This window comes from Pelophylax lessonae (genome assembly GCF_965119305.1).
Source record: "Pelophylax lessonae genome assembly, chromosome: 1".
Classification (NCBI taxonomy): Eukaryota; Metazoa; Chordata; class Amphibia; order Anura; family Ranidae; genus Pelophylax; species Pelophylax lessonae.
The window spans coordinates 96,868,681-96,881,720 of NC_138768.1; the positions used below are offsets into that span (position 1 = coordinate 96,868,681).

Consider the following 13,040-nt stretch of genomic DNA (forward strand, 5'->3'; position numbering starts at 1 on the left):
TAATGCTCTGATTGGTTCAATAATTCACTAGTAATAGTTTAACATATTCAATGAATAAATTAATAATTAATGTTATGAATGAAGTGACTGGTTTTTGGGGACCCACCATAAAAATGTGAAACAAAAAACATGATTGGAAATTATTTTCAGGCAAAGATTACTATAAAAACTTAATAAGTGTACATAGTTTCTCTGACAGTAATGATGACAGTAACTGAAACTTAACAGTGATTTTCTGAATCCCTTTGTACGGAAAATAGGAACATTTCCATGGGCTAAACTTTCCAAGACCTGGAATAGAGGGACAGTTGGCAGCTATGGTGGTGGTATGCAGACTACCCTGGGGACATAGGCTTAGTGCTGGAAATTATATGCTATTAGGTTTAAAATACTTTTCAATTATTGCTAATAATAATAAAACATTTCCATATGCAGCTCTAATTCTTGTAAAAGCTCTTTACATAAATCTATTCAAATGTTGGATACCAATGAAGGTAAAAACAAATCTTTTTATTTATATAACCACTTCTGGGTTTAGTAGAAAGTCATTAAAAAATTGCATGTACTCAACCAGTAATACACAGGATTTCCTTTTACTAGCACCAATGCCTTTGCTCCATTTGCAAACGCCAGTCAACTAAACTTTCTTTAGTATGCTCAGGCTCAGTGTATTGTCTAATTCTTAAGCCTTTTATTTATGTATCTTGGTTTATTTTCTCCCAGCAGAATGCCTTTCTGAATATTCTTACATTTGTACATAATGCATTCAGGACATGCCTTAAGCAGACTTAGACATTTTCTGACCCGCCACGTATTGAGAGATTCTAAGTTCCAGAAAGTCATTATAACTAGAGCCAGGCCAAAGAAAATAACTGATCTATGCCAGAGCTGCTCAACCTGCTTCTGCTTCCTTTCAGCTGTTGAGGAACCACCAGTCTAAGCCTGTATTTCAAGCCGATAGATGGCATGGAATTATGAGACCAGTAATTCTTTTTAGGTTGCATAGTATGACCTTTAAAATAAATAAATAAAATAAAATATAAACTAGACCCTTTGAAATAATTTTGGTGCGAATTTGAGACCTGGTCCACCTGGTTAAATCAGTATCCATCATAAACTCACAGGGGGTCTATAGTGTGAGCAGAGATTCATTTTACCTCTGTTCCCTGACAAACCTAAAACAATTCTAAGGCAGTTAAGTACACAAAATAAACGAGCCAGCAACACAGTGAAATCTTCTATATACAAAAACGTTTTTGGCTTACATGATAAGATCCAGTATTAGAGGGCTTACACATTTCAGCGTTATGTTGCTGAAATGCATAAGCCCTCTAATAATGGATTTTATAGTCTGAGCAAGTAAAGTTTTTGTATATGGAAGACGTCACTGTGTTTCTGGTTCATTTGCTTTGGAGGATTTACAGTGAAGTGGTTAACAGATGCCCTCAGCCTGAGCCCTGGTGATATCTATGATTCAGCCTGGGGATAGAACACTGTTGTCTCCTTGTGGTTAACTATCTCTGTTAGTTTCCCAATAGGGGTGCTTGGTTAGAAATGAGGGTCCTTCTCCAACCTTATAATATAGCCATGTAACTCACTTATGGGCCTTGCTTGCCCTATTGGGCCCCTGTAAAACAGCACAGGTAGTATATCCTTTCCTAGGTCTGCCTGTTTTTGATTTCAAGTAAACTTATCAACCATTCTATTATTTTAAACTTTGTATAAATGCAGGCCCCACAATGTGCCCACTATTCCCTTTTTTTTAGCTAGAAAACACTTTTCTGCCTATCCCTCTGAAACTGGATTTCACTTTGTAATGCAATTCTTGGGGTCCCTAAATTCAGAGCTAAGGCACACCAACCATCTCATTCACCTGGCCATTAGTTTATTGACCACTAAGGCACTAGAGCATGGTAAATGGCCAAAGATCAGTCCCAAAGTCAGGGATAACAAGTCCTTTGAAGTGGCACCATATGGGAGCAGACAGGGTTGCCTTTAACACATTTGCATTAGTGGGTCCTAAGGTAGCAGGGTTAGTAGGAACAATGCCAAGCTAAAACAAAATGACTGTTCCGACGACAGCTCTCTTGCTTAATTTGACCAAATTGAAAATGAATTGGATGCAGTGGTTGAGGAGAGAAACAGAATGCTCTTTATAGCCCAGGCAACATGAACGATGAGCCTAAGATTCTTGTGCCTCTGATTGTATAATGCAAAAGTAGTTTTAATTAACATAATCACATGACACAAAGGGCCAGGGCTTGTTCAAAACTGGGTCATCATTCTAGTGTGCCTAGGGCAGCATAATGTCTAAATTGGACTCTGGATACAAAGAAGGGGGGGGGGTGTTCTGGCTAATGTCAATATTAGCAGCTCACCCTTAACAGGTGGTAATGAGGATCCTTTTCCACTTTTGCGCTTTTAAGGCAAGACTTGTTTGGAAGGTCTGGGCATTGTAAATTTTACTTTTCGAGCAACAAATGTTACACGTTGCAGCTTGATCTTCGCGCAGTGCTCAAGAGCTCTACGGCATTGTAAAAAGAAAAGGCAAAATAAGGATTGTGACTGTCAGAATCATTAACCTTTTGAGTTGTAAAAACCAAAACGCACCACTGAAATATTACTTTCCAATGATCTGCTTTTAGAAATATTTTGGACGGACCTTGTTGTTGCACTGTGCTGTAAAAGACATCTGCATTAGCAAATACTTCAAGGGAACAGTATCAGTCTAATTGTATGGAACAAAATGCCAGCCGGCTTGGCCTCTGGTTCTCTGCGCTGCTTAGAGCCTCTTCAACAAACAATGGATTTACTGTCAGTTTTCTAACTACGACCTGCTTTTTCTGAAGAGGTCACTTATGAGCCTATAAACTCCATTCTTTTTTTTCAACTTCTGTTTTAGGTTAATGGAATCACTTGCAATCCCAACGTAAATCCTCTTCAGATAGGAAAAAAAGAATATGCAGCTTCATTCACTGAAGAAAATCTCAGGCATGTCCGTGAATTAGTAAGTTTTTTTTTTTTCCAAATACAAATATTCCTTTGGGCCAGGTTTACTAATTTTATTGATTATATATTATTACCATTACAAAAAATTATATAAATTGTTGATTATAATTTATTGTGTAAAATATTATATACTGCCTATAATAGTGGGGAGAGACTGATTAATGAATTTGAAAACTATGAGAGTAATTCTTACTAGTCCACCCTCTGACTTACGTATACTCACTCTCCCTGTGCTCCCCCGGCTGTTCTCTTCCTCTATGTGTCAACACCTGTGCAAGCTCCTTGTTGGATGGTATCAGAGGTTACACTTGGTTGATGCCATTGTCAGGTGACAGTGTTTGGGTATGGTAATTGGCCACTGGGCCCCGAGATGTGCCTACTGGGAGAAGGTCACATGCTCACCCATACCTGGAAGCTCTGGGTATTTTTGGTGCAGCCCTGACAGAATAACGATGCTGTGGCTGAGCATAGAAAACATGAGTATAAGTGGGATGGAAGTGAGATAGAAAAAGACCACACTTAGGTCAATGTGGCAGATTTTTGTTAAGAGCTCATGCACGCAGGGAGAGAGATCTGTACACCACCAAGAAGAATATATTTCTGCACCCAACAGTCACGAGTGTCAATGAAAATCAATAACAGGCTGACAGATTCTGTGGCTGTACACTTGTACTCACACATATGTGCAGTTACTTGTACACAAGGATTGTTGAGCGGCTCTGGATGCAACTGTCTGTGTCCAGGGAAGCTAATCCATACCTTTACGCATGGAACTGCTTGGATATCACATGTATACAGTCGCTGCATCTGTAAGCCTTTTATTAATTTGTACAGGCTTCTGGCGATGACTGTATGCAAACACTGGTAACTTATGGGCTTCTTGAGGATGTATGGCATTCTGAGCTCATGTACAGGCACAATTGCTGATTTCTCAATTTGCAAATACCAGTTGCCTGGCTGAATCTCTGGCTTCTGTACTTGGAGTCACTAACCCAGAACAAGTGTGCAGATCGGGACTTCAGATGTTGACTTTCCTGATCTGCTTTTGTGCTCCTGATTAGTGACTCGGAAAGCATTGAAGCCAGGGGTTCAGAATAACAGACAGGAGCTAAAAGTTTTAGGAGGTAGAAAGCTTCCTCCATATTTCACTTAGGAAAGCTTTACTTTGCCAACAGGGACATTGATTTCCAAACTTGGTTAGATTCACTAGGATAGCTTTGTGTAAATTGGGTGTAGGGCTTCCTAATGTTGGGCATTTGTCACAATGCAAAACACTCGGAGGATGCTTGCAGGTACAGGGGGCAGGACAGAACAACTGTGTAATAAGGCTCTGAGAGAAGTAGCCTTTCCCAGTCTAATCCAATCCATACTAGTTCCAGCAAACAGGTTTAAAGAGTAATTCCACTTTTGTTGATGTGCCCCCTGGGCAGTGGCTAAGTATACACACATCCTCCTCACTTCTGTTGCCCTGAGTGCTTTCCAACCCACTTGACATTATAGGCTCTGTCATTGTAAATGATAGTACACTACCAGTTTTGCAGTAAAGAATCAGATTTACTTATCTTTAACTTGCGTTTTGTAAAATGCACAAACAGTTTCAATAAAACAGTCAATACAAGAACACCAATGATAAGAAAGAGCCTGAATACTCTATCTAGAACTGAATAAGATTCAGCACTCAAAAGGCCAATCCAAACATATATATATATTGTTATATAATGTAGGATTAATATATATACTGGTAATCTTTAAATACACTACTCCTTAAGTGTAATGCGAGAGTGACCACAAATCAATGCTGTACAATAAATAAAAGTAACTCCAACTATTACTGGCCTGTCTTATTAACTTGAAGGTCCAGAAGATAAACTATCTATCAGAGTGCACTCTGGATTCTGTAGGGGGCCCCCTTTACATTAGATTGCAAGAGTCTCATGGATGAGCAAGGCCTTGGTAGTCTTCAACGGCAAAGGTGTCCTCAACCAATCCAGTGAAAATATTTGTAATCCACGGAAAAGGTAATTAATTGTAATCCACCACAGGAATTTCCATAAACTGTAATCCAAACAAAAAGGGAGAAGATAAGTTCCTGTACTCCGCAGCTGGTAACCAATCTAGTACTGAAAAGAGGGGCAAGGCCTTCTGATCCGCCACGCACTATTCAATGCTGCAGTGGCGATCGTTTGAACAAGTGTGGCCTTCTGCTAGAACTGCTCTGAAGACTTGCCCTGGCTCAGTCTAGTAGTACAGCTAGGCTTCCGGCCTATCCTTCTCTGCGCTCCACAGCAGCTCTTTACCCTCCTCACAGCGCGCTGTCCTTGAGGCAAGAGAGAGACTCTTCGTCCCGCACCCTTTATAAAAGACACTCCCAACTGCCCCTGCGAGACCCACTGCTCCCTGGGAGAATAGTTCAATCACACAGATATCCCATGGTCCTTACTCCTCCCAGAAATATATCTCCCATAATTCAATAAGTCAGTACTTGAAAAAAATTTAATAACAGAACGAACAGTTTAAACAACTCCAGCCTGTTTCTGTTTTTAAGAAATAGCTCTTTGTTACACCATTTCTTGCGCAAGACTGATTCTGAATGAGAGTGTCTTTTTCATTTTTGATTAGCTGATGCACTTGCAAGTCTCTAATGAGGAAGGAAATATAACTTTTAAAAACAATAAAATATAATATGGCTTGTGTTGCAGTTGTATATGCTATATTAATTATTTTTTATTTGCAATATTCCCACAAAAGTGGAATTACCCTTTAAATTACCCAAGGCCTTGTTAAAACCAAGTGTGTTAAAGAATTTATAAAAAAGAATTTATAAAAAAAAAAAAAACAAGTGTGTTGATCTGTGTTGAACAGGTTCCTGAGCTAAATCGAAGAGTAAAAGTTTGAAAAATTAGTCTGTGAAGGTTCTCATTTATCAATCTCTTGGTATAGTTAGTAGTAGTTAGTTATTGTAAACTGGACTTGGTCTTTATTGTTTAAGATGTTTCGTAGATTATCCAAGCTGCTTCTTCAGTTCTAATGAGTGTCAAGAATATAAACCAGCATTTACTATATATCCACACCTTAACACGCATTGTTCCAATCACTATACCATAATCCATGTCTATTAGTCCCATTTTTTTTGCATTTACAATACCATAACCACCATATACCATATACCATAACTGACTCTCACACTTCTGTGTCCCCTCTTTCGTTACTTCCGGGTTCTATTTCCACTACTAAAAAGGGACTATTTGGGCTTTTTCCTCCTAGCAGCTAGAAATGTGATCGCTAGGCATTGGAGATCGGTGGAGGCCCCCACAATCACAGAATGGATTGCTGAACTTTCATGTTACAATCCTCTAACAGGACTTTGAGGGCAACCAAATAACAAATAATAATGGACAAATGTATATAAAACTCTAATACAATGTTTATTACAATCAGTTAAAATCATATTTAACATTTTCCAAAACATCAAATTGTTTGACACAATATGTACATTGGGTGTTACACATCTACTGGGTGGCATTCCCAAGACCATTCTTTGCTGCACAATTATGAGGTTCTTGATTGCAACTTGCTTAGATGGAATGAGGAACCAAATGTCTTTTGCATTTTAATTAATTTCTTCCTCAGGGGAAATAGTGCCCTAAAAAGTAGAAAATCTTGAAATAATATATAATTTACAAAAATGTTCCACAACAGCATTTTCAGTTCACTTTATTATACTTACAATTGTATAACAAACCCACAGCTCCCAGTGTGTCAGCGCCCCATCCTGACCCATAGACAGCAGGTCATACATATGCAAAGATCGCACTTACCCAAGGAGATAGAAGACAAAAGCTAGGGAAAAGCCAAAACAAAACAAAAAAAAAAGAACTGAATACATGGCTCGTCATAACCTTAAATGTGGGGAACACACAAATCAGAACATATTATCCTGCCCCGTAATATACATAAAGGCCAAAAACAAAAGTGGAGGCTTTTATGGAGAGCTTTGTTTTGGCTTTAATTGGAACTGAAGAAGTAGCTTGGATAATCTACAAAAATGTTTTCAACATTACAGAACAAGTCCAGGGGAATGGGACTAACTACTACTAGCTTTTGCAAATTAGGTCTTTAGGAGACATTTTTCTAATCTTCTTTCGTAAGGGAGGTTGTAGGTGGTTGGAAGGATGAGAATGGTAATAGTTTCCCCTGATCACTGGCTCTCCCCTGATCACTGATAGTATTGTGTGATTAAAGCGGAGTTCTGGGCACAGAATCGTCTCTGTAGAATTTACTGCATGTGCTTCCTTATCCTTTGCTGTGCCAGAATTGGATATTCCCAGCCTTTTTTTTTTCCTTACCTTTTTAGAGAGCATTATATACTCACCTTTCCATCGACTTCCTCCCTCCTGAGCCGCGGCTCGCCCCGGCACTTCCTGTCCCGCAATGCGTCCTGGGAGCTCTTAATCGTCGCTCCCAGGATGCAATGTGCAGTGACGTAGGCAGCCGGCCGCTCTTCTCATCGCGTTATTTCCAAACAGGAAATGACGCGATGTTAGGCGGTCTGCTCCTCTCTCTCCTCTCCTGCACATTTTCTGAGCTTCCGGGAGGCGGAGGATGGCTTTATAGGGGCGGCAACTTCCTCAACATTGCTGTCCCTATGGAAACCAGTACTATGCCGATCGCATAGTACTGGGCATGCGCAAGATTTCGCGCTGGACTCACAGGCTTCCGCCCACTAGAACAAGGAAGAAGGGAAGACATTTTCCCCACAACGGACTCGGCGATCCAGAACAAAGATGGCGGCGCTCGTCATACATTTTATAAAGTAAGATTTTATGCGTGCAAACCGATTATTTCATTGTGAGAAACAGGATTAGCGGATGTATAGAGGTCTAAGGGTCACTGTTTGGGGGACATTAAAAAAAAAAACGATTCTGTGCCCGGAACTCCGCTTTAAGGTGGTAGGAAAACCTAACACTAACTATTCTTAAAAACCTTTCCTCCCTCCTCCTCCTATCTATCCTCCATAGCTTGTGAAAAAAAAGATCTGTGTAGTTACCTCTTTTTTATCCGGTCCTGCCTTGTGGTCCTGCAGCTCTGGCTTCTCTGTGTAAGGGAACGCTCTACAATGGCTGTGAATTCCAGGAGCCATGATGTTACCCATGGTGCAGCCATTGTCAGGACTTCCTCTTCTCCCCTACAGCAGCCGCTCATCAACGCAGAAAGGCTGTAACTATGGGGTCACATGACAGGAGCACATTACAATAGGTAAGTACACAGATCTTTTTTATACAGGTTATGAAGGATAGGTAGGAGGGGGGATGTTTTTAAAAATGAGTATTAGGTTTTTCTTCAACTTTGGGTATTTTTTTTCCAGTATTGATCAGTATTAAACAATATATTATGCATTTTATGAAATGTTTAACCATGGATCTCTCTCTTTTAAAGAGCTGTGATAACACAAGGTGCACAACATTTAAGTGTGTGATTAAAGACCTGCAACTCAGAGATTACTTTGTGAATGTATCTACCAGAATATGGAACGGGACCTTCGCAGCTGTAAGTATTGTAAATATATATATATATTTTTTTTTCCAGAAGAAATTAATTTTTGTGCATTCTACACAGTGGTGGACATGGTCAGCAAATGGCCCTTGTGTAAGAAAGAAGTGAATAGTGTACAGGTGTACATGAAAGTGGAGGGGGTTCCTGACACCATCTAATTCACATTTATAGTAATAAGACCCCTAAATCAGAAAATAGAGGATTGTTGTATGATTTGTATCAATGTTTCATATATTGTTTCTACACCTAGTCTATAAGAATACATTTCTGTCCATCCAGTTCTTGGACAGAACAGCACAACTCTATCTGACAGAGTGAGAGACTGAGATTTTTCTCTGCTGTAGTTAAAGTAGATGTAAACCAAATTGCTAAAATTTAATAGAGCTGCAACATATTAAAATCATTTCAAGATTTATTTCTAATATTTTCAAATCTGCAGGTTTCATTAAATTAGCACCTGGTGGTCCGGCTATGAAGGACCCTAATTCCTGTTATAGGGTGACAACAAACCTTTGTCTTGTCTGTCAATTGTTCTCCTCCATTGTTAACCTGTCACAAACCTTACGAATGAAGACTACAAGTAACTGTTCCTCAACATGTTGCACAGGCATATTTTACTATTGCTATAACTGAGAAACCTGACCTGAGAAATACCATGCAACCATTGCTGAGGTGTATGGCTGCGGAGAGGATACAGGAAATCTGTAGTGCTGATATCTAACAATAGTTAAAAAATAAATATATTTTTTATATATATATATATATATATATATATATATAAAACAATTGTTTAGTGCTTTAGCAAACTATATGCCATTCGGTTAGGGCTTTTATGAACCCTTAATCTTGTTCCTCCCCCAGCCTGTGACTGGCAGCAGACCGATCAGTTCATCTTAGTCCTCTCCTAATATCAGCATGACCCCTGTTAAAAGAGAAGTTCGGGTTTTCAAAAAAAAATAAAAATTATACTCACCTAGGTGGATAGAACATTGATTAGATGATGCATTTGTCCCTGCCTGCCTCTACACTGAGAACTGAGAGATCAAAGAACACTGATCACTCAGTTCTCCCCTCCACTCTGAGCAGGCAGTGGTGTCAGTCACCAACTCTCTGCTCTGCCCCTCCAGAACTCACTGGAGTGGCAGGCTTTGCAGGGGGTGGAATCGGCTGGCTTAGTCTCCCAGTGGCTGCTGAGAGGCTGGGCCAGCTGTGGATCCAGACTTCTGTGCGGACCCCAACTGTAAAGCTGTAAAATGGGTCACAGGAGTGCAGAATGAACTACACTCCTGTGATCCATAGGAGAAGTAGGGACAAAAAAGCTTTGGCCCTACTTTTCCTTTAACACATGAGCAATGTAGCACAACTAGTTGGCTCCTTGTGCTGGTTCTCCCTCTCCCAGTACAGTGGATTACAAGCAGAAGGTGTACTGTTTGCATTTAAAAAAAAATACATAGAATCTGGGCTTTTTTTCAGCTGGAACTTGGTGGAACTCAGTTCCACCACCTCTAGCTCAAGCCCTCGGCTCCCTGCTCACCAATATCACTTGTAAACACAGAAGTCTGGCTTCTGTGTTTACAAGTGATAGCTTGTCTCCCAGTGGCTCCCATTGAGTGCAGGATAGGGACAAGGAAGATGCAGGTGCCTAGAGGGGCAATACGGATGCTGACTAGGGATGATCAAATGGTTCGGGTCAACCATTGGTTCGACCCGAACATTGCGTGTTCGAAATTCGGCCGAATTCCGAACTTTTTGTGGTAAAAGTTCGGAATTCGGTCACCAGAACCGCCCAAAATGCAATGGGACAGGAACTGGGCTTTAAAAGCCCATGATTGACCCAGAAACATCAGTAAATGTGATTGGAGTGACTACGGGGTGCAGAGCCCAATGAGGAGTGAATACGCCCCCCAGTATATAACATAGCCCCGCCAAAACTCTAGCACTGTAATACAGGGGCTGTGGAAGAGAGTGGAATCAAAAACAAAAAATTTTAAGAACTTTTTTTTGCCTGATTCATAGTCCCTGGGGCATGACCCAGAACCCTAGGCACTTTTTAGGGGCATTTATTGGGTTTTAGGGCTTCAAAATGGTGTTTTTTGATTCCAGAAGTTCGGGTCCCATTGATTTCAATGGGGTTCTGGAATCCGAACCGAACTTTTGGGAAATTCGGGTGTTCTGGTCGAACCAAACTTTTCAAAAGTTCGATCATCCCTAATGCTGACACCCCAACTGGATGATCTCCCTGGAAGTGAGAGAGGCAGAGCCACCTACAGTGTGCGGGGAGGTTCTAGAGCTGGCTGGGTGCTTTAGCCTAATACAATAACATAAGTAAGACATGTGGAAGATGGTGGAGCTTTTAAGGGGGGAGATTGGGGCAGTGGAGGGGGGTTGTATGCAAAGGTCAGAGCTGAAGAGGGGTGAAAGTGAGATGTAGAGGTAAGCAGCTGTGGATGAAGGCTGATCGCTGCGCTCTGTGTGTATCGCACCCCTGAACTCTGCACTCTGTACGTAATGCACTCCTGGTATTTAATGCCCCTTTAAGACCCTTCCACTGTTTGTGAAATTTGACCACACCCACTATTTGATGTGGTTTATAGGGCGTGGTTGTGTGTGTAGGTGGGGGGGGGGGGGGAGCTTGGTTGAGTTCCTGCACCTATTTTCTGAGATAAAAAATCCCTGCATAGAATGATGTATTATTGAATACAGAGCAGAATTATCATGTGTCTTTTATATCTGTCTGAAGTTCAGCTTTAAAGAACCTTGCGTCATAGTTCTTAAGTAATATTCCAGTCTGTTATGCACCAGGAATTGGAATCCAAGGTATTGAACTTCAGCATGTTGGCAATAGTGCAGAGGGAACAAAAGCGGAATACACTAAATCTGCAGCTTATGTAAAAAGAGCCATAAGACAATTACCCAAATCTGCTAAATTACAGGTTTTTTAAAATGTGTAAAACAATACTAGGAAAATATCTGGCGATTTGAGAAGAAATTACACTAACACTGCGCAATAGCTATCAAAGATGCATGATAGTTTTGAGAATTGTCTTGCTAAAGGCAAGCCTATTACCTGGAATGGTGTTCATGGAGTGAATTTAGAAAATATGTTCAGTTGTCATTGTCATTTACAGTATGCAGATCCTAATGGAGGAGGGCATGTGGACAACAGAGCAACCCAAATTTCCCTTTGCTCAGTCATAATGTTAAGCATTTCCAAAGAGCCTTAAAGTAGTTCTTCACAAAGGTGGAGCTGTACAGATCTGTGTAAAAGATCTTTTTTTTTTCTAGATCAGCCATGTTGAGATGGGTGGTGGTGGGTGCTGCGTCTGATGTCTAATTTTTTTTGTATATGGCAGCACCTTCTCCAAAACCCTGTTTTCCCATCCCACTTAATTTCAGATGCCATCCTAAGCTTTACACACACAAGTGGAAGAGTTTACCTCTTTCCCAAATAACTTCCTTTGGGAATTCACAAGGAGACAGAATTTCTCCACAATATTCTGGGCCATCTCTCTCTTGTACATTTTGGCCTATTTCCCCCTTTGTAGAACACACAGCAATGCACACAGCATTTTGTTCATTCTTATGATGACTCAAAAGATCAGTTTAGGGGTTTCCTTTTGTGTTTTTATTAGAGAACGATGAACTTGGATAGGGGATAGGGAGCATTGGTAACCGGAACTGCTTAACTTCTGGCTGCTTTGCACAAACCTCTGGCTGTATTGAACAACCTTTGGCTATACTGCATTTACAAAAGAAAATTCCCACTGGATCCCTAGGCTGACTGTAACCTGTACTTCTTCCAGATTATCAAAGCACCCCACTGTCCCACTCTGCAACACTGGGGTCTTGTACTCCACCACATGATCATTGGTTGCCTCCTGCCAATATCCACCAGGCTCTTCCTAGTGGGGGAGATGTAAACTCACACCACTTTTGGACAACTTGGGCTCTCTCCCACAGCTTCCTCCTGGCTTTCTCTTGTGAGTTTTCTCCTGACTCAACTGGAGCCTTGGATTAGGACTTGTAAATAGGCCCCCCAGCTAAGCCTAGCTGGGACCTTGGTGTCTACAGGCTTGCTTCTCCCAGACTTCTACCCTCCAGCAGGATTGGACCAAGAACTCCTGCCCTGCCACTCAGGTCTCAGACTAGGCATGGGCTCTACCTCCACCTTCTGGGCATACCCCGCAGGGATTGGCTTGTTCCCCTCTTACTATGCTTGTAGAAGCCTCTAGAAGACAGGGGGGAGTAGCAGAACAGAAGATTGTGAAACAATGAGCAGCCCTAAGCAATCAACCCCTGCTCCATGGTTTACAGAGGAGCTAAACTAATTTATCCTAGCAGCCTACCCTAAAATAGGAGGATTTTATTTGTGCCACCATGAAAAGTGCAACAGTAGCAGCAGGAGGTTTTCAAGGGTTAAATGTATTAGTCTGGTGCAAACCAAAGTGAGAGTAGCCCTCTACAGAGGCACCAAAGCA

At 41.0% G+C, this 13,040-nt stretch overlaps 1 protein-coding gene across 1 annotated transcript in view; it reads left to right on the plus strand.

Moving 5' to 3' along the window:
* ITGA2 (integrin subunit alpha 2) overlaps nucleotides 1-13,040 on the plus strand; it is a 216,199-nt gene that overhangs the window by 190,280 nt on the left and 12,879 nt on the right. Inside the window, exons 26-27 of the mRNA XM_082258852.1 lie at nucleotides 2,903-3,007; nucleotides 8,446-8,556. Of these exons, the coding sequence (XP_082114978.1) occupies nucleotides 2,903-3,007; nucleotides 8,446-8,556 (216 nt within the window). The remainder of the gene's footprint in view (nucleotides 1-2,902; nucleotides 3,008-8,445; nucleotides 8,557-13,040) is intronic.